The sequence below is a fragment of the Lates calcarifer genome, linkage group LG3 (genome assembly GCF_001640805.2).
Source record: "Lates calcarifer isolate ASB-BC8 linkage group LG3, TLL_Latcal_v3, whole genome shotgun sequence".
Taxonomy (NCBI): domain Eukaryota; kingdom Metazoa; phylum Chordata; class Actinopteri; family Centropomidae; genus Lates; species Lates calcarifer.
In genome coordinates this window covers 6960610-6985332 of record NC_066835.1, presented here as the reverse complement: position 1 = coordinate 6985332, position 24723 = coordinate 6960610, and the positions used below count along the sequence as shown (strand labels likewise).

Here is a 24723-nt window from a genome sequence, read left to right as displayed (position 1 = left end):
ATGCTAACTTCAGTTGAAGAAATTAAGTGGTAGAAATAGAGGTAAAATAAACATTTCTTTGCACTGCTGGAGACAGCTCTTTGGTAAGCTGTTAAGGGTGAAGTTTGACGCTGAACTTGCAACACTCACATTGGCTATGCAGCGATAGCAAAAACGTACATATAGCACCTTTAAGGACCCACAGACACAGATCGAACTGATTCCCAGTATTTAAATATTTTTTGGTGCTGATTTTAGTACTAAGCTATGATCGACTACACCAGGGATGTCAAATGATTTGCTAAGTTATTCTACATACACATTTTTGCTGAGGAGAAGGAATGAATCAGTGACACAAGATAAGTACTCTAGATAGCAGAGAGATTTTATTATTCTGACACATACTGAAATGGAAACTTTAGTGATATTAAACTCTTCTAAAGTAACATTTGAATATTACCTGGTAATTTGGAAGGTGGCTCCTGCACTGTCCCCACAGGGCTCTTACCACTTGGGCGATTATCAGCTGGAGAGTACAAGAACACATAATTAACATAAGAATAAATAAATACAATAAAACAGGTACCGTGTCTGCCTCAGGAAAGGGGGGAAGGGGAAAAGATTAAACTTTCACTTTGAACAGGAACAGCTCTGAGGTAACTGCAGTAAAAGGATGTCACCATCAGCACTTCCTGTCTATTTCCATGCCAAATAACCCCCTGTGGTGATCAGAATGAGGGGCTGCCTGCGACAGGACTTGACTCATGCGTCAAAGAGCAGCCTGGGTGGCCCTGCAGGACTACAGCTAAGTTAGAGACACAGTTTTGCAGCTTCAAGGGAAGCACTTTAATAATGCCTTAGTACTCACATGGGGCCCCAGGTCTACACCATAGTAGTAAACATACACCCACACAGACAAACAGAGCAAGGAGGGTTTTATACACAACTGCACACACAGACAGGTACACTGATGGTAGTTTATGATGTATACAGACACAAACAAGCAGACATATACACACACACTCCTCCAGCCTTTGACTTTATTAGCTGCCAGTCTTTTGAGCTGCCCTTCCATCACTGAGCCCACAGGCGCTGTTAATATCCTGTATGTGCTAAGGCCAGTTCTCTCTCTTGCCTTCACTCTTAATGGCATGGCCTTAAAAATACCCATCACCCTCTATATTTCAGCAACAGCTTGGCATGGAATCCATCACATGGAAATCCCCCTCCAGTACGCCTTTCTCTTTAAGCCATTAGCATTTGTCTAGCCTAGATAATTGTGTGTCGATGACTCTATTTTTTTCCTATATGTATTTAGGCCAATGCTTAGGGGTGTCTTAATGGCAGTCTATTTGTCTGCTAGACCTTGTTAACACTGCCACACCATTTATAAGGGGTACTTCTGCTAACCTAATCAATGGGATGCATTGGTCTAATCAGGTTTTGCACCCTTGTTAATGTTTCAACGCTTGTGTGTGCGTTTGACGCTGTGTATGTGTGTGTGTAATTCCATGCAGTGTAATTGTGTGATGGATGGGCCATCCTACCCTGGCATGTGTCTGAGAATAAGCAAGTGTTAACAGAGCTATTCATCAACATTAGCCGAATCCCCAATTTCCCAACCTGAGTCACCACTGGATCCCGCACCACTACAGTTTCCTATTGGTTTCAACAGACGCTGCTAATGGAAACTGCACATTATAAATAAGAGGTGAAGTGGTTTAAATGTGAAATACATCGGTGTGCTTCCCTGGGAAACTGGGTGGCCATGTGCACAATTCTGTAGTCTTATGAGGATTGGTGAATGTATATATGTGCCTGTTTGTGGCTGTGTATATGTTGGTGTTCCCACACGGTCTATGTGTGGGCAGTCGTGTAAATAATATTGTAGAAATTGAGCAGCATCAAAAGCAAAAAGGGTTACATGTGTGTCCATATCTTTGAATAATTAATATCAAGTATTTCTCAATGTCCCCTTATTGAGGTAATGTAACCATGTGTTATACCTGCACAGAGAGGTGGTTTTCCTGTCCAGCTCCCATCGGACCTGCAGGTCCTATGCTCTGATCCTCCGGCCAAGTAAAAGCCGGGCTGACATGTATAGATCAGTGTGTAGCCAAGGGATGGCAGCTCGATGGCTCTCACATCAGACTGGGCTGGCAGCTCTGGTTGGCTGCAGTGGTGGGCTGGGGAGGAGAGAGAAAGAGAGGGAAGAGCGATTAAAGAGCCCAAAGAAGAGGAGTGAGGGGTTTTAGGAAAACAGGTTAAAGTTGGGATGAGGAGATAAGCGGGGGAGAGGGATCAGTGGAGCGACAGACAAGAAAGAGAAAATGCGATAAAAGAGAAGAAGTGGAAAAATGTGCAGAGGAGGAGTTGTGGGATATGTAGACGAGGTGACAAGGTGATATTTCCCACTCAACTATATGTATGTTTTTACAATGTAAGAAGACAGTGTGCTTACCAATGCACTCAGGCTGAAAACCACTCCATGTGAGGTTGGGCAGACAAGTGCGAGAAATTGGAGCCCTGCAGTAAGTAGCCCTTTCTACAGCTGAAGAATACAGTGCTGCTGATCTGTAAGAGAACACATAGGAAGATGTGAGGATGTGGATTTGGACAATGAACATACATAGTGCAAGCAGACTTATTTTGAGCACACAAGTGGCAGTTCAATGATCATTTTTTGTGGTTTGTTATTACAGTGGTAAGTATTTGTTACCTATTTATCAGAGAAACTAAATAATGCTGTTGCAGCTGAATAGAATTCAGCCATCATCAGTTTTAAACTTGAAATTGAAACACTGATTTGTAATTAACTATAATTATGGCTGATGAAACTAATAATGCTACTGCTAATGCATATCTGAATGAAGTATGATCATTCAATGTAGGTAATAAGTACAGTATAACCTTGCCCATCATAAAACATGAAGAGTCTTCCTATGAAATTCTGTATGGAAAATAACTTAATGAGCTGAGAAGAAGAAAAGTTCTTTATGTTAGCAGAAGAAAGATTATATATTATAACAATTTTAAGGTTGTCATGCAGTTTATAATGTGGAAAGTGTAAGGTACAATAATAAAGGAAGGTAATACACATTGCAGTACATAGGTTAAAAAAAAAAAAACACTTTCAGGTATTAATTAGATTTTTGTTCACTATATGAATTCAATTTCCTGTGAGGTCATATATTCACACCTGGTAGCCTTGACTATTGTTCTGATTTCCAAAAAGAGGAGTGCCAGGGTCTCCACAGGTAGTGTGAGTGGGATCTGAAACACACACAAACACATACACGCAACAATTCTTTAATAACAACTCATGTGTTAAAGCCAAGTCCCATTTAATATACATGTCACCCACGATATATATATATATATATATATATATATATCACACTGGAGACACTGCGTGGGAAATTTTCACAATTCTGGTGTCATCATGAACACACTCCACATGTACACACATGAGCAAAAATATGCATGCACTGACTATCACAAATCCTACAAAGTCTTATAGTGATCTGGACCCACCCTCAATCTCTGCTCAAAGCACTTTAATGACAGTGAATGAAGACTCAGGCCTTATTAAGTCCACACACTCTGATAATCATCACATCATTTTTCTCAACAACAACAACAAATGCATTATATTCACCACCCCAAAGTTGATTGTTTGCAGCCTACAGTGTCTTAAGGCGATCAAGAAAGGTTCAAAATCCTAATCGTGAATAAATATAAATATAACATCATACCATTATTGCCAAGGCTATAGGGTCCAAACATAACATTTGTCATTTCTCAAGGGGTTTCAGTCAGTCTCAGTGCGCTCATCGATAAATCAAGGAGTTGAGCAGTTTCAGCAGTGGCTGCAGAATGTACATGCACAACACAGTCTCTATTTTTAATTGATTAAATCTTACTAAATCTTAGTTTAACCTTTCCCACATGTCAGGCACTATGGTTTTTCATCAGTGGCTAAACAAACTGCCTGATAAATGATGCATGGGTAGTGGAATTATTGGTGACCCATGGCTATAATGAATTCATTTTTAAACTAACTATTATCGGGTCAAAGGTTTGCATGTGAGCATATTTTACAGCTTCCTACTTTAAGTTCAAATATCACAGTGGACCTAAGGGTTGGAACAATACATTTTATTTTATTATTTAGTGCTTCAGCACTCATGAAAATTGTATTATGCTTTCTAGGTTAAGGATATTTTAACATTAACAATATTTTTAGTGGCAAAGGGTTGAGACAAAAAGTATGAAATTTGATACTGGAGCCAGATTCACAAAAGTGTATAGCAAACAATGCTTACATGCAATTCAAAAACATAGCAGCGTCAAGTTTTGATTGGTCTCATGTTTGCAATCATAGCTTCCATGTTGCAAATTTGGTGAAACTGGCCCCTTGTGCTTCCTTGCATTGCCAGATTCCGCAGTCATTCTGAAACTGGTGGAAAAAGGTTCTGGCTGTTCTAATTAATTACAGAGATCAGAATTGAAAAACAGAATCAATATAAGCTTGTTAGAAAGGTTAAATGGCTTTTGCATGGATTATTTCGTTGATTGCAAAATGCAAGAGAGAACATTAGGAGGCAAAATGTAAGCAAGGCAGTGGGTGGCATCTCCCACACTAATACTAGCGTTGTATAAAAATAATTACATACAATACTCTATGCTCCGCCACAGGCCATGCACAATAATGCCAGCAGCCACCATGACCTGTTTTGTATGTTGTTGCTTTGATTAATACACTCAATATTGCATTCTAACTTTTTCAGTATGTTAGACTTATCATAAATGGAGGAACAAACTAGTGAGTTACCTATGCAAGAGGGCTGCGTTCCACTCCAAGTGCCATCATACTGGCAATATCTCCTGGTAGAGCCCACCAGGACAAGAGGAGGGTAGCAGGAGAAGGAGACAGAGGAGAGGTAGGTGAATCCTCGGTCCTCTCTCCTCCCCTGGGCTGGCATCCCCGGGTCTCCACAGAACACAGCTGCAGAGATAAAGGACGGAGGAAAGAGAGAAATGTGGTAAAGTGAACCATGTTGTGCATTAATTCAGTTCTTTCCAAGGGGGAAAGGATGAACTGTCACAATACTGTAGGTCTGCAAACTAGGGCAAATCAATGTCAGAGACAAATCAGTGACATGTAATGTAATTCGGCATGCCAGCATGGTTCCACTTACGGAAACACTGTGGTTTCTCCCCACTCCAGTTGCCGCTGCCCTGGCATGTTAACACAGTGGGAAGGGACAGCTGGTAACCTTGGTTGCAGGAGTAGCTGATGCTGGAACCCCAGATGAAGTCTGTACCGACGACCTGCCCATTGGGGATGGTGGGTGGTGGACCACATACGATCGCTGCAAGAGACAAGACAGGAACATGAATTCATATTATATTTAATGATGTGATACATTCCAGTCGTAGTCAGTATTAGTGTAATGGGAACAATAACAGTATCTTTACCATCTATTTGCTCCATCCTTCCACAATCACTTCCTTTCGTGTAGCCTATATCATCTAGATTTATCTCACCACCCTACTGTCATCCACAATGTACACCCTCCACAACTTTACCTTTACAGTGTGGTTTGGTGCCATTCCATGTGCGGTCTTTGGTGCAGATGAGAGTGGAGGCCCGGTCGGCGTCCATGGTGAAACCTGGAGAACACTGGAAACTGACTGTGTGGTTGTAGGTGAAATCATTCCCTAACCTCACCCCATTGGCTGGCACTCCAGGGTCACCGCAGTTGATCACTGGTGAAAAAGTAAGAACAAGTGAGAACAAATTAAATCGCTGAATATGACTTGACGGTGCCAGCAGACGTAGTTGAAGACAAGGACAGAAGAAGCTTGTCATGTTGGAGTCATATTATTTGATGAGTTAATTTGTTTTACTTACGACTATACTCTGTAAAGCAGGAAATCAATGTCTCACACTTGGGATGAAATACAAACAAGTAAACAAACTATTTAAAACTGCACATTGGACAGTGCCTCAAAATTAATGAACTGTTATATGCACTTGACCTGAGCAGTTCACCTCACCAACAAAACTTAACAATCTAATAAGCAACGTGTCTTCACAGGCAATTAGCACTGCATTCATTTGTGGACAGCCACTTTTGGATGATATATTTATACCGAATATACGGTACAGTGTGCTTAAAAATATACAGACTTTTCAATCACAATCGTCCATGGTGTGATTTAATGTTTTCTATCTGAAAGAAGTGTCCTTGTGTTTTGATTGCCCACAGTTTGGAGCTTTTAAGATGCAGAGAGACTAAATCTTGTGATGGGTATCCCTCTACAGTAGCTCCCTCAGGCTCCCAAAATGAACCATATTTCTCCTTGATTACACTTTTGCATCCTACGGGGGGAAAACAGTGTGATTGAGTAACAACAGTGAGAATTCCACTGTGTGACTCAGCAACATCGTGGCTCAGTCATCGCTGCTGTGAGGAAAATCCAGGGCACAGGAGGACACAACTTGCGCAGAGTTTCCTTGGGACAAAAATGCATTATTAAATGCATATGACCAGCATTCCAGCAAAAAAATTCCCAGTAGGGTGAGAAAACTGGGCCTCTTGGAGGCATAGTGTGTCCCTTTGACTGAGCAAGCACTTATATGTCCCAATGGGCTGGTAAATGTGCTGCTTGCAGTCGCAATATCTACCTACCCTGTAACAATACCTACAGGACTGAGATAGACTGAGATAACTTCTCCTCTTGTGTAACAATATCGTTAGATTGGCAAACACATACTGCTTCTGTGCATGATACTGGAGATTCTAAATAAAATTTGTATGTGAGAGTAAATTTCACCTGCACTAAGTAAGTTACAGCTAAAATGAAGAGGAGACTTCTTCTCTAACATAAAGATTTTTTTCCAGTTCATTAGAAATCACTGAACTAAAACTGCTCTTATTCACATGTCGCTCTCTCTCACTGAAGGTGTTCTACTGAAGTGTGTCAACACGTACCCTCTCACTCCTTTGGATTACTGAGTTTTGAGATCTATTATGGTGCTTCTTAGGGTTTATCCCCTCCATTCAGAAAAAACTGGTTCTCTCAGCGACCTCTATTTTCCAGGGTCTCTTGGCTCTGTACAGCAGCTGCGTGTCTTTTGTGAAACAAGATGATAAAGAGCTGTCAGTCAGACCTGTGCCATTTGAGTGGACCATACCACGAACCAGTGTCCTCCTACTGATCCAGGGAATCATATTCATTGTTAATAGACATCTGCTGTTGCATGACTCCCATATTCCCCTGCATTTCTTGCATGATATTACATATCTCACATAATATTACCTATTCAACTTGCATTTCTCTTTTCTACAAGGTTCTTTATCCTGCTGGTATTTCAACTATTAAATTAAATGCACAGTGTAAACTACTGTTGCGCTACATAAGATTGAAAGGCCAAGAGATAGGCAACTCAGAAGTGTGTATAAGCTGAGAGAAACAGGAAAGCATTCTCTACTGAAGCACGAATTTCCATTTAAATATGGACAAAAAGATAAGAGCTAGCTGTAGATACACTTAGGGCTCTTCCTCTGTTAGAGCTGTTAATTACCTGAGCACTCGGGCATGTTCCCGGTCCAGGTCCCGTTCACGGTGCAGTGTCGGGTGAGCAGGCCAGTAGAATAATAGCCCTCCCTGCAAGCGTAAGTGATGGATCTGGAAAACGTCAGGCCGTCGTGGATCAGGATCTGGGCATTCCTTGGAGTTCCCGGGTTTCCGCAGGAGATCACTGAAAATGGGAGGGAAAAAAAAGAGATGACAGCAGGAAAGGATTAGGTACTGTTCATTTACAGATTAGATTCAGAGGTGCAAGTGTGAGTGTACTGTATAATGTGAGTGTGTGTGTGTGGGGGGACTGAGGAGAAGGGTAGGGGTTAAGGAGTGTTGACACTTTGCCATTGCAGACTTTTCTTCGTCTGAGCATTTTCGGAAAGATCAGAGGCCAAAGTCTGAATTACAGACGAGAAATTCTCCTTACCCTTACTCTCTTCCAATTGTACTGCTTTTTTCCATCCACTTAAGCCTTGATTAAACCTGTCCACCCACCAACCTGAATGTAATTACATTTTGTACCCAGCAATGTAGCAGTAAATAAAGTTGGTTAAACTCATGCATAACTTCTATTCAGTGATACCTGAAGGCAATCAACCAGTAACAAAGATATTTCATATTCTATGGGGAATAATTTGGGACTGAACAAATGTAGTTCTACTACATCCCTTTTACTCTCTTTCATGTGTCGTGTCCACACTTGGTTTGTTTTCCCTTTCTCTCTGTTCCGTCCACCCTCATCATCTTCCCCTGTGTCTCTACTTCATAAGTAACTCTGCTTTGATGGACACATCCTTTGCTCAGAAAATCCCTTGGTGTCTGTCCGGCTGCCAGTGGTGGTTCTGTTCATTACAGTCTCCAACTTGCCCCTGGGCCCTCAGACCCCCGTGGGCATCGCCCTCCCATAATGACCAGATGTGGCCTGGCCCTTGAAGTCTGTGCCAACTGAGAACAGGTGGGCAACCTCGGCTAGTAGGCATACCACCCACACACACACACACACATACACACACAGCACAGAGGGAGTGAGACTGAGTGAGGCGAGGGACAGAGGTGGGTGGTGGTGTGGGAGGAGGGGGTTATTTGCCTGTGTGCATGCATGTGTGTGCAGGAGGTGTTAAGAGCACAAGTGAAAACAGCCTGGGAGAAAGGATGAAGGCTCTCGAAATAACACACCGTATACAATGACGAGGAGAGAAAAAGGGGCCCTGTGTTCACAGAAAGTAAGAAAAAGGGCAGGGAAGAAATAAGACAATATAACCCGTAGATATAACTAGATGGTAGAACTTGCCAGCTAGAAGGTGTAAAACTGCAGCAAAGTTTATGGATGGTTTTCATCATTTTAGTGTTGCTGGGTGATGAGTAAAAACCCTTGGAACTAACTTTCCCTGCTGTTCATGCAGTGTACCTTGACTCAATATGAGAGAAAAATGGAAAAAAGAAACACAACTCTGACAGGCAACCAACTGTAAGCTGAATTCCTCAAACAGCTGCAAGGACACAGCGAAAATAAACTATGCATACTATTGACAGTAATTGACTTGATTATACTGTAATCAGGCTGAATTCAAACACTTCTAACTAAGTTGTTTGTACAATACCGCCTCTTGAGAACATCCTTAACAGCCTCTTTCTCTTTTATCTTTTTCTGCTGCACACAAGTTATTTGACAGTAGAAAAAGGAGAAATGTCCTCTAGTTCTTAGATTGTCTGTAATGTCTTTGTCCTCTCTCAGCAGTAATATCGGATAGCGTAGGGCCAAATCGATCGGTTGCACACTACATATTCGGAGTCAGCTTTTTCAGGGGTTAACAACAGAATGAATGCAATGTTGCACAAGGACAAAAAAAAAAAAAAAGATGTTGTTTTATCAATAGAGAAAACATTTTCTTCTTGTCTAATCACTGTTTCACATTTTTGCAAATGCAGGCAAAACACATGAACATTTGCGACGTGTCTTTCATTCAGTTTCAAAAGGCAGCATCTGATTACATAATCAGTGACTGTGACTACAGTATTAACCACAATCTCTGGGTGAAGAAAAGCTCAAAATATGTGGTTCAGTGGTGGGATTTGTTGAGATCAGCTACAGTAGCTCTGAAAAGACATAAAAATGCAGAGATGAGGAAATATAAATACTCATTAGTAAAGTGCCCACATTCTCAAACATTCACTAAGGCCACAATTAACTCTAATCGAGGAAATTATTTGGGTGTCTATTACCCCTGAAATTACCATCTCTGCATACAAAGGTTTGTAAAACTAATGCAGTGGGAGTAATTCAACAAACTTCTGTGCAAATGAGGAAGAAAAGGAACAAAAAGGACGGACAAAAGAAAAGACTGCTTTAAAGAAATACAAGTTACTGAAAAGAAACTAAATGAAATGTAGACGTCTTATATATATATAGTATTTCATTAGAAGTTCAGTGAACATCAGGTTCAACTTCATAACTATCAAGCTGGCCTTGTATTACGTGGTACTACATGGTCAGATATTGTGTTCATTCATTACTGGTCTCTTTAATCAGCAGCGCACGCATGATTTTCCCCAAGTGATGTCCTCCAGCTCCTCAGAAGGAATCACAAGCCATTCCCTGGCCAGATGGGACACTGTATGTTGTCTCTCCATAGTCTTCTGGGTCTGCTGCAGGGTCTCCAGTTGGACATGTCCATCCAGTGTACAAAGGGGAAGGCAAGGAGCATCTGTTCTACTTCAAGCACTCTCCTCTGTGTCCAGAGATGAAGATGCTCACCCTGTCTCGAAGGGGTTTTACTCCCTTGGTAATGTTCGTAGCCACAAGTAAGAGCTGGAACTTAAATTGACTGCTAAACTGAAAGCTTTACTTTAGAGCTCTGCTCCCTCTTCATCACAAATTGGTGGATGCCACACCAATCCGCCTTATTGATCTTATCTTGCCGTCACCTCACAAGACCCCAGCATTTATACAGTTCTTTACTTGGTGGAGCAACCTTAGGACTCCATCTATAAAAATCACAAACAGAATCACTGATAATCCACAGGATTTCTGGAGTGCAACACACACTGTGAATGCACTCAACTTAGCAGAAGTTTGCGCACAAGGCTGTTGCTTAGGTTAAGTAAGGACAAAATAACTGGGAACAAATATTTTCAGTACCTCATACTCCCACAGCTACCACCAGAGGACATGTTCATGTTCCCCTCCAGCATCTCTGTGATGGTGAGGGGTGAAGCGACAAGGCCAAAATCCATATTTATCCTCCTGAAACCCCAACTCTGACAACTTGTCAGACTCTCCTTCTGAGCACTTTTGTAAAAACTTCCCTGTAAATGCTGAGCAGTGTGATCCTGCTGTTAGTGCAGCAGGATTTCTACCACCACTAGCACTAACCTTCAGTCTATGTTTGCCAGACAAGAAAGAAAAACAAAAACAAAAACAAAAAACAAACACAAGCACACACTGTACATATTCCTTACCATGACACTCAGGTTGAGTTCCCAGCCAGGTCCCATTGGCCAGACAGGTTCTCTCTGGCGAACCCTTCAGCATATAGCCGGGCTCACAGCTAAAGCGGACAACACTGCCCACTGTAAACTCCTCGCCCAGACGAATGCCGTGCACAGGAACACCTGGATCTCCACACAGCCCGGCAGACTCCCCTAGAAACATGAAAAAGAAGATATATTAATACATATAGAGTATATGTTTATAAATGTGACAAATGTAGCAAGAAAAATAACTCATATTTTTGACTATCCCTCCTGTGGAGGGCACACATTAGAAAGGTACTCTCCACGAGTGATGCTTTCCTATTAAAACCCAATGATGATGTGACTCCCCGATTGCCACCCAACAGGAAAATAATACTCCCCTACAAATACATTAAGTTTCATTATATCTGTTTGTTCAACATGAAAAAAATGTGCAATATGATTCATTGGCCAGATATATTTTTTGCACCTGGCTACATAATGCCATGTCCTTAGATTTAATACAATCACTAACCATTTAGTACTGCTGTGTACTGCTCTTTCTCCTTCTTTTACAAGGAGCTGGTCAACATCACTTTAATAGAGCTAAGCTAAGAAAGTCAGGCAAATCTTTATAAAAAGGTTGTGTTTATTGCCCGTTGAAAGAACACTAGCAATCCCCAGGAAATATATGAGTGTCATGAATTGTGACATTAAACTGTCAGCATGATATTTTATTGTCACATGGCTTATGGGTGTGTGTGTGTGCACTGGTTTGTGTCTCTGTCACATCTTTGCGAATGTGTTTGTATTTGTGGATGTGCGTTTGCATGTCTGGATACCCCCCTCCATGGCCTCTCGCATGTATATTAGGTACACTAGGGGTCCTGGAGCGAATCGCTCTGAGGGGAGAGGAAGTATGTGGGCTGATGTCTTTATGGTACTTCATAACCCAGCTGAGGTGTGGGCATCCCTGTTCCTCAGTCTAATATGAGTAGATTAAAGCAGTTTTATGGAGGACATTCTCTTTGCCCTTGAGGCCTGTGGAGCAGACAGGCAGCTCCATCTTTGGTCCACCTACTTCACTCATTAACTGCTAACAGCTGACACCCAAACTCTTTATTTGTTGGCCTGGCATTACGAGGGCATCAATATGACTGGGTGGTGATATTACAACTGGATTAATCAAGTGTTAGAGGCAGAAATGCGAAGGAGAGGAAGAGAAGATGGGCCTCATAGTACATAGCTCCAAATATTAACAAACTAATGTTGTTTGTTCAAATCAAGCATCAAGTATCTACATCCCAAAATATGGTTATTTTCAGTTTTATTGTTCCAAACTGTCAGTCAGTCAATCTGGGTGTAGTTTCCTGTACCAGAGCAGTGTGGTGGTGAGCCGCTCCACTGGCCGTCCAGCTGGCACATTCGCGTCGTGTTGCCGATGATGGTGCGCTGGCCGATGCAGCTGTACCGGATGACTGAGCCTACTGTCCGACGGTCGCCTGAGATCTGGGCGTACGGTGGCATGCTGGGGCGGTCACACAGCACCACTGTCCAATCAGAGCGAAGAGATGAGAGAAAGAGAACAATGAACAAGTGGAAACGTTCCAGGCCAGTAGTGAGGATTGTGTTGCTGTCTTGTTACTGTCCTCTTTTTCAGTTTAAATACACACAAAAAAAATTGGGAATCATGCAGCGCCTCTCACAGCCAACCCCTGAGGTACTCACACAGGCACTTGGGCAGGGAGCGGTCCCAGGTGCCGTCCCCCTGACAGGAGATGGAGCTGGTGCCCAGCAGGTAGTAGCCTGGGTTACAGCGGTATGACACGGTGGTCTGGAAGCTGTAGCGATGCGGTCCGCTGGGCAGTACCTGCCTGATGCTGTTCTCTATGTGGCCTGGCTCTGTGCAGTTCACAACTGAAGAAAGGGATGCAAGTGAGGCGTGCATTGAGGGGGACAAAGAGGAAAAAAAGACATATTGTGTAACCATTTTCAGCTTCTATTTAACTAATTATTTGAATATTATTTTGAGATGACGATTCAATGTTAGAGACCTCTTTTTCTGCCATGATTCAGATATACGACTCTCACACACACACAGGAAACATGCCCATTTCATAAGCTATTTTTGCATTTACTCTGTCTGTCCATTACTTTCGTCATCTACTACTTCTACCCATCCAGCATCCATCCATCCACTGCCAGTCCAAATGAAGTAGGAGGCAGACTCCGGAAATAAACATTTGCTTCATTAGAGCCGGTCTCCTGCTGGCCGCAGTGGTGCAGAGATGGTGATGGATGGAGAGCTCACAGGAGAAGAGGCACCATGTCAGTTTAGCACCAGATGGAGAGAGTTAGGGAAGAGGAGAATGAGGGATGAGTGAGGAGCGAGGGACAGCGAGGAGGGGGTGAAGGGGATTGGGGGGTGCAATGCAGAGTTAGAGGAGAGGAAGAGAGACCCTGATGGTGCAGAATATATTAAAATTCATGACAGAATGTCAGGTTATGGCTGCCACCAGCAGCGATCCATCTTGAGTGTCTCAGATACAAGACGCAAACCAAAACCTTACATTGCCTCAACAAAGTCAGAGTGCAGCGAGTAACAGTTGCTGTTGTATGCCGTGAACCACAACTAAATGTGTACTATGATGCCAAAACTCTAATGGCTTATAAAACACTGCCTGGGAGAGCCCACGCAGCCATTATGGCCCAGTTTGCCTTGCCAGTCTTGCCCCCACGAGTGTGACTCTGCCACAGCCAGAATGAACCCATTGTATGCTAATGTGCCTAAAAGCTCTCTCGTTCCATGCTCCTAAGCAGGCCAGCACAGCTAAATCACCCCCAAAATACCTATTATAATGTATTCCTTCCAATAGAGAGCTGACCCGCGGTGCCATCATTTACAACTTACTGCATAATAACACCACAAAGCGTATTTGAAGCAGTGGAGCTGCTTCAGCACGAGACTTTTCCAGGCTTGGAATTCGGCTTTGAATGAAATGTGCTCAGGCAGTACGGGGGCTCAAAAACGATCCAACAGCCATCGGAAACGACCGGCCTCCTGGTAAATTTTGTGTGTGTGGCCCAGTGGGCAGGGAGAGAGGAGAGAGAAGGGATGAAAGGGAAAAGAAGAATAAAAGTGAGAAGGGAAGAAGGGGCTGAGGTAATTCATCTCTGTTCCACTCAGAAGTGGGGACCCCGGTTACCCTCTCCTCCTCTTGGCCTCTTGCCAAGTAACGGCCCTGTAAGTGGTGTGTCAGAGGGTGTTTTTTTTTTCTTTCTGTCCTGTGTGTCTCTTGCCTTTTATCACTGAAAGGCAAATAAACACACACACATACACACACACACACGAGTCATCCAAAGAAGGCGGTGTTGTGGCTCTGTTGCTGTGAGTCAAATTGGCGGTGATTGGAGAGGGACAGGAGACTGGCTGGGCCGGTGGTGCTCTCCTGCTCCCTGCATTATTGATGGCGCCTGCAGACTCTTGTAGTTAAAATCTGGACCGTAGAAATCATTACCTTTGTCTGACTGACTCCTGCCCCGCCCTCACCTCTTTCCCTGCCTTCTGTGTCTATCCGCTTCTCTCTCTTTCTCTCTCTCCCTTTCCCTCCGTAAGAAAAAGCAGATGGTTAAGCTCAGCCCAGGCTAAGGTGAGATGGATGAGGCGAATGTCATCAAAGGCACTTAAAGTTTTCCACTCAGGGGAGGAAGTACATGGCAGACAGGAGAGCGCGATTCGGCAAATACGCCTCGCATGCTGTAATTAAGGTGGTAAATCTGATTGACAAAAAGACCTCTAAGCTACTTATGTCTCCACATCAACAGTAAGGATAATGTGCCATCAAAACAGAAGCCCACACCCACACACACACACACACACACACACACACACACAGTCTCCCAGAAAAATGCATCTGGGAGTCAGCATCTGCATGGAAACAAGGCCAATGCTAATATGATGTCACTACCAGAGCGTAGAGATTTAAGGCGTATGTCTGGGAGAAAAATCTCGCCTGCTTATGCATGCAGCAGCCAAAATGTACTTCTCTCTTTTTTTAACAACTGAAGACAGATTCCTGTGAGACTTGTAACCTCCTCATCCCTTCATAAATGTCTAAAAAAAAAAAAAAATCCTCTCTCTCCTCATTTAAAACAAACTCATAAGTCAATCCGTCACTGGTTCTGTCACTGCCTTGTCACATTCAGGGCCCGACCTTGCGAGCGGTCCCTTTCTGTGCCTGTCACAAAGCCCTCAGTTAGCGGGGACTTAGAGACAAGACGTGGGTGCGGAGATACATCGCCTGTCGCAAAAACACTGCCAAATTAAAAGTCCTTGCTTCGCCTCATTCAAAGCAGAGCGAGTACTTCTTATTCTGAGTAAAAGCCTGAATGCAGGTCTCTAAAGGCTGCTATCTTTCATATGAGCTCAAGGATCCTGTGATTGTTTTTGGCTGCCTCTGCATGGTTACTAACCAAGTTTGTTTCCCTGACAGACAGGTGTGCCTTAGGGTGTAACAGAGGTAGCAAGGGTAACAAAAAATAACATCACATGTAAATAGTACCCAGAACCTCCATGGACCATGTGGTTGAGGGCATAGTGGTGATTAAATAATCCAGGTTTCTCTTCTGTTTTTTCATTTCAATTTCCCCTAATATGTGTCGTTTAAACTCTTTCTCCCTCTGGGTGTCTCTGCGCTTCATCTCCATCTCTCTCTCTCTGTGATTGGGGTTATTTGTGGTCACACAAGATATGACCTTGTACAATACAATAAGTAATTTAATACCTTCCCACACAAATGGATGAAAATACAAAAAGGAGAGGCCCACACATGCATGCCATATACATGGCAGGTTAGGTACATATACTGTCACACAGACACACAGCACACACACACACACACACACACACACACACACACAACTTTGTTTTCTAAAACCAATTGGAAAACTGGATCCAATAGTAGACAGGACCAGGACCATATAACCTTCCATTCTCTTAGCAGCCATGAGGTTCTCCAGAAATCATACATGTAGTAACTGAGGCAGTAACATGCAGTAACTGAGACTTGGGCATCTATAGTACTCACTTACTTTACTTTACACTTACTTTTACACCTGGGGAGGGCATTGCTCCACTGCCCATTGGCCTGGCAGGTAGATTTTACAGCTCCCTGCAGAACATATCCGGTGTTACAGACGAAACGCACAACGTCATTTAGGTTGAACTGGTTTCCTTGGGTCACACCAAAGGTAGGGTTGCCAGGATGCCCGCACGTAGTGGCTGAAAAAGTCAAAGAAAATTATGATCATCATCAACAGATTTGCAGAGTAGATTAATAAATTCCAGAAAACTCTAAAGCCGCAGCCCCACTCTGCAGCTGCACCTATTGCCTACATGTCTCTGTTTTCACCACTGGCCTCTAGTAAAATAATCTTCTTGTAAAATGAGCAGTATTATAGAAGAATACAGTGTATTACTTGGGAAAAATGGCCACATCTTTGAAAATGTGAAGCAAGAGGGGGTTTTATAGTTTATTTTCTGGAGGAGCTTGTGTAGGGAGTTTCTGTAAAAATCTTCAATAACAGGAGTTAAGTGGTGATCAGTACCAGATGGCTCGAGTCTAAGCACACTAAATTGGTAGTCGGTGGCAGTTTTAAACTAGCCCCATTAGAGAATCCATAGGTATGACTGTACTTATCACAAATTGCTGATCTGAAACACTGATACACTATTACTGATTGTTTTCTCTGGGCACTTACGGACACAGACAGGAGTGCGTCCCGACCAGCGGTGATCCTGCTCACAGATTCGCACCGACACCCCAATGAGACGAAATCCTGGGTTACACTGGTACACAACGCTGCCTCGATAGTTATAGTTCTCCCCGGTGATCTGTCCGTTCACTATGGGCTCCGGGGTACCACAATGGCCAGCTATGATGGATGAGGAAGGAGAGAATCAAGGTCAGACATTAAGTGTTTTGAACTTTAGAAGCAAATTGCAGGACTTGAAGTTTTAATCACTTTCAGGTGCTGAAGGTCTCACCTAGACACTGGACTTGTGTTCCGCTCCAAAGCCCATTGGACATACACTCTCGTACCCGGGAGCCCACCAAGGTATAGCCTGTGTTGCAGGAGAAAATGGCAGTGGCTCCGTACACAGTCAGTGTTCCAATCTTGTTACCATTTGGTGGAGTCCCAAGGTCCCCGCAGGAGATGACTGAAATGAGAAAACAATATCATGTTATGGCAATCCATATGGCCAAAATATAATCAGCAATATCCATTTGTTTTGTTTGGGAAATGGTTTTGTTTGGCTCTCATTCATTTTGTTTTGGTTAGAACATTTGCACCTGTTTACTTATGTTCTTTTCTTAATATCACAGTGGAAATAAGATACATTTGGATGCAATTATTTTTCAAGCCTGGCAAATTACCTTTTTTCTGGCAGACGTTTTTCTATTTTTTTTAGTGCAAATGAGTTTGTTAACTCAAATAACACTAGGAAAATCAGACACCAGAAGATTAGACATGCAGCTTTCACTTACTCTCACAGACAGGGCGTGGATCCGGGTAGTTCCAGGTGCTGTTAGCTTGGCAGCGAATGACCCTTTGACCTCTGTAGTAATATCCTGGGTCACATATGAGCATCATAATAGCATCATATTGGTTTTGAGTTCCATAGATTAGTCTCCATCTCCCATGCTCCACAGCAGAGTGGCCGATGTCAGGACACGTCACAGCTGCAAGGTCAAAGGTCAGAGCAAATTTAGTAACTGAAATATCTATTTGAATATGTTGCTGTAATCATTACAGCAGAAGTGTGTTGATAATTATGTTTAGCTGCTTTTGGATGCATAACATGTTGAAAAGAGAGAAATACTCACGAACACATCTGGGTTGAGCCTCAATGGGGCTCCACCTCCCAGATTCCTGACAGATCACCGATGTGGTGACGGGCCCGGCCAGCCGAAATCCAGGATTACACTGGTAGGTGGCTCTGGCTCCTAGAGAGAAGTCCTGGCCAACAATACTGCCATTGACTGGAGGCACTGGCATTCCACAGGACATAACTGGAAGGGAAAAAAATGATGCCCCGAGAGAGGTAGGCAAAAAAAAAAAAAAAAAAAATGGTTGGTAGAGTGAAAGCACAGGTAGCAAAATATATTTTAATAACCATCTTTATATGCACAGTGCCAAGCCCACAATAGGCTTCCTGTACAAACACAATCCCAGAGCCGGCACTGATGTGCGGTAAACATTAGCTCGGGCCACCATCTGCACAGTAGCAAACAATCAAGTCTAGAGAGGGCGCATGCAATTCATGTGGAGATTACACCTGGTGCAGACTTGACCAGACACTGAATAGCTGCCCTGCCGCTTTCAGTTTTCGCCTCAGCTGATACTGTTAATAAGGCTGGTTGGAAACTAGACTGTGGAAGTAGAGCTGTTAGATTTTTATGCATTTGTGATAGAATTGAAAAGAAAACCTGAGCAGCATCACAGCCTTATAAAATCTGAAATGACATGTTGGTATTCTTTTTTTAAAGAAGCACTTTTATATTGAAGTGTATACATTTTTCCTCATGATTTATTTGTATTTTCAAACAATGCATTTCAAACTTGCATCTGTCTCTTAGTCTCTACTGATCCCATCACTGATCATTTCTCAAAAACAAGCTCAGTGACAAGTAGATAACTGTGACTATGACCCATAAGACTGACATATCAAACAATTCAGTTCAGGTAAACCACATATCATTAATAGGATGCAGTGTTATCTTCAAAGGTATTCTGAAGGAAATGGTGAAGTGGGCTTCCTGGAAGCATGCCTTAGGCTGAGGGGCTGCTGGTGAAGGCACGCTGTCAACTGAAATCACACTTTGATCCCATGTAAATGGATTCAGTGATACTTTTTTCAATCGACTTAAATCAGACTGACTCAACTTTCAAAACATATTTGCTACAAAAAATGTCTTCAACTCAGCATAGCAGTTGGGCTGCGAGCGTCAAAATCTTGTTTTATTTGCACATTTTCAAGGTTCATTTCACCACTATTGAGAAGTGGAACTAAATGCTGAATGAGCTCAGTCACAATGATAATGTTTTATCAAACTGAAGAAAATTCTTCTACAAGTTGATCTGCATTAACAATATGAAATTATCCAGGTAATGTTACCTCTTGAATTAAGACAAACGAGACAATGTAGATTTTAGGATTCATGTTTTTCTAATCATTTCTGCTGCTATGATGGGTCCCTTACCTTGGCAAAGTGGCACTGGTGCATTCCACTGGTAGATCCCCTGTGCAGTGCGGGTACATGTGGCGCTGCTCTGACCAATAAGCCGGAAGCCTTGGTCACAGCTGAAACGCAGGGTGCTGCCCAGCTTAGTGCCTGTCAGACTGTGCACTGTGCCATTTACAGGGTTGTTTGGAGGGCTGCAGTAGGCCGCTATGATAAAAAAAGAGACATAGGTAAAGACATAAATATGCATACTGATAAAATTAAGTGCAACAAGCATAAAAACCCAATCATGATGCAAGATGATGCAAGTTGCTGTTGAGGAGGTGAAGGATTAATGTGCATTGGATAGCACAGAGCCCCAGATCACGTCTGCATCTGTCTTCTTTGCCTGGCATAGTAAAGGAGGATGTGTATTAATACCAGTGCCAAACTACAATCTGTTTAAGGCAAAAACTGAAGACTAGAGACAAGGGAAATTGATTATCGGAAACTAATGCTCTGCAAAGCGAACCAGGAGTTTGTCAGCAGCAGCAGAGGAGGATCATAAAAGTGATGGATACATAATAACAGGAACAAAGTATCTGTTGTTGTTTGTTGGCTAAATTGTTGGCTGCAATAATCGTTTATCATCCCAAATGGCGGCAGCAACAGGTTCCGTGGTTTCCAAAGAATGGAGGACTCTTAGGTTTAAATTGCATTTTGCAGATCTCACAATAACATGGCATTACTACAAATGTGCTGGAGAAAAAGAGCTTCAGTAAAAGAGTGTAGACTGTAAAAACATTTTTAGAAAATTAAGAAGTATACGTCTGTGTGACATCGTGGGAAGAGATTAAGATGGAAGTGGATCACGGATGCCAAAAAAATATAATCCGTTACACTTAATCATTATGACTACATTACATTTCTATAAAAATGCTAATTTTGACTCAAACTGCTCATACATAGCAAAGAAAATACCCTCTCTTTCAAGTTAGCTGGAATTTTTAGCACCACACTGACAATCAGATAAAACCCCCTTACAGTATAAAACTTAAAGCCACGTCAACGTTGTAATATGCATTCAGCATTTATGAGATGTTGCTGCCTCAGATAAATGGCTCCAGTGAGACAGAGAATGTGAGACTTTTCAAGTGAGCTGACAGACCATTTTGTGGCACTGAAGAGATGTTAGATAAAACAGACTTTATGTAGCAGTGTGACACTGAGGTTCACTAAGAAAGATGTTAAGATTCCTTAGTAGATGATACACAGTAGGTGCAGTGTAGTGTTCAAGTTTGAAAAGCTTGTCATCACCGCAATCGTCTAGGGGGAAATTCTTATTAATGTCCTCCTTGATGGCTACATGGGTAAGGAATAGAGCGAGCTCGGTGTTTTCAATACACTAAGGTAGCAATGTGTTCCTCGGCAAGGCCTCCTCCTGTCAGTCACTGTGACTGGCGGCTCCTGAGCCACCCTCGAGTTCAATTCCTCACTTCTATCTGTGTCTAACTCATTTGGCCCTCTCTCCCTGCGCTCCACGCTCCCTCTCTCCTTCTGCCTGTTACAGCATACAGCTTGTCTCATTGCAATCAGCCCTGCAGCTCAGAGGAATCAGATCTACATGAGCATGCGATTGGATTGGAATAGATAATAGAGAGGAGGAGAAAGAGGGAGGGAGAGACTGGTTGATATAGACAAAGGATGAAGAATATAAGCATAAAGAGATAGTGAGGAAGATAGTTAAAGAGTCGGGCAGATTGTAACGTGTCTAAATGAAGGGAGAGGAAAAAACAGTGACAGTAGCCACGGATGGAGAGAAAGACTTGAAAACTGAGGCTGGGAGTCGCTGGAGGAGATGTCTGCAAGTTGGTGATGGAAGACTGGCCCGTGGAGGGAAACGATGGATTGACGAAGAGCGCAGCTGAATACACTGAATCTGTCTGCGCCATCTGTTTCTTCTTCCCCCACCAAGGTGCTACAGAAGGCAACTCCATATTGACCACGGCAACTTGCGGGTTCTCAGCCGTCACTTTGTCCGTCTGTCACTTAGCCTGCTTCGGCAAAATCCATCATATTTGAGAAAAGAAAATGTAAAAGATGCATGACACACAAAAAAAGGGCAGAGAAATGACAGAACATCCGGCTAGGGAGACGGAGCGCTTCCATTGAGAGGAGGAAGAGAGACGATTAGTCAATCTGGCTGAGTGGTGTTGATACAGAACGGAGGGAGCCTTTTAAATATTTACACAGTCATAATTCACAGCGCGTTATGCAGGTGTTGTATACCAACAGATCCTTCATGGGAGAAGGACAAAACAGAGGAATAATAAGCAATACAAGGAAACAGCATCTACTAATTCCCAGTCCTGTGCAAGCAACTGCGAGGAGCGCCACAGATGCCTGCCGCCCCCGTTAGGTTGTCATGGAGATGGGTCATATTTCTGGCTGTTTCAGCTGCAGTTGACAGGCCCAAATGTTTGGTCTTATTGACACAGTAAACCAAAGACACCTCTGATAAAATTGAATGTACAACCACTGTCTGAAAGTCAGCAAAACCAAATATCAATTCTTCCAGGGAACCAATCCTAAATGGACAACTGCAGCAACATCACATTTATAAATAACTTCTTCATGCTAGTACATCCCTGGTCCTTACTCACCTGAATAGCGTATTCGGAAGCCTTTGTGGCTGGTGGTGTGATCGAAGGACCAGTGCAGGTAGACTTTGTTATTGGAGCTAGTGATACTCAGCGGACTGGAATAGTTGCCACTGAGGGTGATTAGGAGGGGGCTCTGTCTGGAAGGGCCTGGATAGAAACATGGAGAGAAATGAAAATCATTAGGGAGAATCCATCTTTAAAATAATGCCTTGTATTTGAACATTTCTAAAATTTCTCTATTTCTACAAATTTCATAAAAAAAATATTGGATTATGATATTAATCAAACCATTCTGACTTATGGCATTTAAGGGATTATGCATTTTGCTTCACTTATAAAAATCAAAAATTTGCTCAGCTCCTAATTGTGAAAAAAAGAAGATTTCTTTCCATAATTGACTCAGCAGCCCCAAGGTTAGCGAACGTCTGTTCCCCTCCACTCGGCAGAAGATAAAAAGCACTAATCAGCAACACCAGTGTATACGAGCGCCATTTTCTCAGAGCAGCCTGGCAGAGTTGCTGACTGTGCCTCTAATCACATGCAAATGTACAAGGCAGATGTAGATGTTCTGTCACCATGAAAGGGAGTCTGTGTGTGATTTTCTGTTAGTAGATGCCTTGTTGAGGACGATAAATTCAGCTGCCTGGTTCTTTGCAGCCTATAATTGTGGATATTTGTGAAAATGAGTCTTTAAACAAGGAAGAGTAGGGGAGAGGTGTCATGGAGACATGGGGTCAATAGACTACTGTGTAACCATTGGTATGTGTGTGTATGTTGTCATAGCAGATACAAGAACTCACCATCAAAGATCTCGAGCTCATCAAACTGACGGCTGGTTTGGAAGTGTTCAATAGTGAAGGTAATGTTGTAGCCTGGTTCTACTTTCACCACCCAGGAGCAGGACTCAAAATGTGGGAAACCGCTGCCTGGTGACTGGCTCATGATGACACCTGTGGAAGCTGTCAGCACCTCGTTCATGGGACAAGTCACTGTTGAGAGAGATAAAAGACAAAAAAATACATATATTTGAGTTCCAGGGGTAATGGTTTGTGTTGCTGTCCTCTAGTGTTTGCTGATTGCTTCTAATGGCTGTTCATTCTTTCTTTGGTGAATGTAATTCACCTTGAAACATAAATTGGATTGGTTAGATCCATATTCTTATTGGAGGGCAGCTCAATGTGACTAAAAGCATAGCTAAGCTAATTTTCATTCTGGTCCTGATGCTGTTGGCGGAGACAAAGCTGTCCATGCTAAGTCAGTCTGGGGAATGGCTTACATATTATATAATATCACTAAAATGCCATGAGCATATTGTCTCCTCTTAGCCCATTGTCAGTATGTGACAGATGTGATGCTAACTTGGCGGCTAACGCTCACATCTGCCTCGAAGCCCTATTGCTGTGGCATGTCTGGGCGGACCACATCCATCCGCTCCCCCTCCCCCTCCCCTCTGTCACTGGTATTCTTGCGGGACATCTCCATGACATCCTTTAACATTTCCTAGTTGTCTCAGCCTGTATTATCAGACGTTACACAGCTTTCCTGTCTGTTGTGTTTTCGCCGCAATGCTGTGAGGCCAACCTCTTAATCTGCCAGAGTCTGCATACACAACACCCCCCCCCCCCCCCCCAAAAAAAAAAAAAAAAAAAAACAAGCTGCAAAATAAAAGGAAGCCAGTGCTGCAACAATGACACAATGCAACAGCTACATTTTTTTTTGAAAGCTCCTATTGTTTTTTGCTGCTTACCTAATGGGACTGAGTGCTGAAGAGGCAGAGTGTGAAATAACTCTTTCCACAGCAGAGAAATATATACATTTGTTTTTCTTGTTTGCCTGTGATTGCTTTTGTAGCTAAATATGATACCACAAACCCACACACAGGAAATGTTCTACGGCACAGTACATTACATCTCCCTATATCACAAAGAATCCTTAAGGTCTACTTTGCCATACATAATAGTAATTAACTATTTAACTGTAACACTGAAGTCATCTCTGCTGGAAGTCAACCCAACCACTTGTTAAGAGCTTTGTAATTAACAAAAGCTTTACTTTCAATCATAACAGAAATCAAGAAATACACACCTGTAAGATGCTGTAAACTTGATTTAAAAAACACAACTCAAAGAGCATGTGACCAGGCACATTTTGCATGAGCATACATTTTATGTTTGTGTATTTGTCAAAATACACAGAAGAGAAAATTTCTAATTTATGGAAATGCCCTTGTTTGTATGCTGCAATCTGAATACCCAAACCTGTTCTGCCTCGGGGTAAGGTAGCTCTTGGCACTTGCAGGTCTTTCATTACAGTGGTGAAATATTGAGCGCTCTCAATCGCATTCTAGCAGTGCCCCCCTTTGTGGGACAATGTGTGTGTGTGTGTGTGTGTGTGGATAAACTGTGTGCTGTGTGTTTGTGTCAATGCATGGTTGTGTGTGTATGTCTTGGCTTCTTTGCCCTCCTTTCTGTGCATTCATAGGGGAAGGCATTATTAAATCCTCAGGTAAAAGATTATGGCAGACAGCCTGGGTTAAACAGCATTTGCAAATAATTCTTGGCATTTGTTTTACCTTGTTTGGTGTGTCAACTAGGTGAGGTTTTTGCCTCAGGAAATCTCAGATAATGTCAGATAAGCTGTCACTAACAGAGAGGCATGTTAAAATGACTTCAAAAACATGTTCCTGTCTTTTTCCACAACTTTTTGCTATTCATGGTAGAGGCATTAACTGCGAAGCCTAAATGCAAATGTTAGTCAAGATAAGAGATACCAATTAAAAACATTAGTAAAGTTAGTTTGAAAACTTAGGT

General features: G+C 42.6%; 1 protein-coding gene across 1 annotated transcript in view; it reads right to left on the bottom strand.

Moving 5' to 3' along the window:
* The window catches only part of csmd2 (CUB and Sushi multiple domains 2), a 223016-nt gene that overhangs the window by 13431 nt on the left and 184862 nt on the right, over positions 1-24723 (bottom strand). The window contains 20 exon segments of the mRNA XM_018701481.2: positions 440-505; positions 1986-2165; positions 2441-2495; positions 2497-2553; positions 3179-3252; positions 4814-4987; positions 5181-5354; positions 5572-5751; positions 7574-7750; positions 11032-11214; positions 12402-12575; positions 12754-12942; positions 16133-16306; positions 16786-16959; positions 17072-17245; positions 17574-17768; positions 17913-18098; positions 19290-19478; positions 21914-22060; positions 22714-22902. Coding sequence (XP_018556997.2) covers positions 440-505; positions 1986-2165; positions 2441-2495; positions 2497-2553; positions 3179-3252; positions 4814-4987; positions 5181-5354; positions 5572-5751; positions 7574-7750; positions 11032-11214; positions 12402-12575; positions 12754-12942; positions 16133-16306; positions 16786-16959; positions 17072-17245; positions 17574-17768; positions 17913-18098; positions 19290-19478; positions 21914-22060; positions 22714-22902 — 3111 coding nt within the window.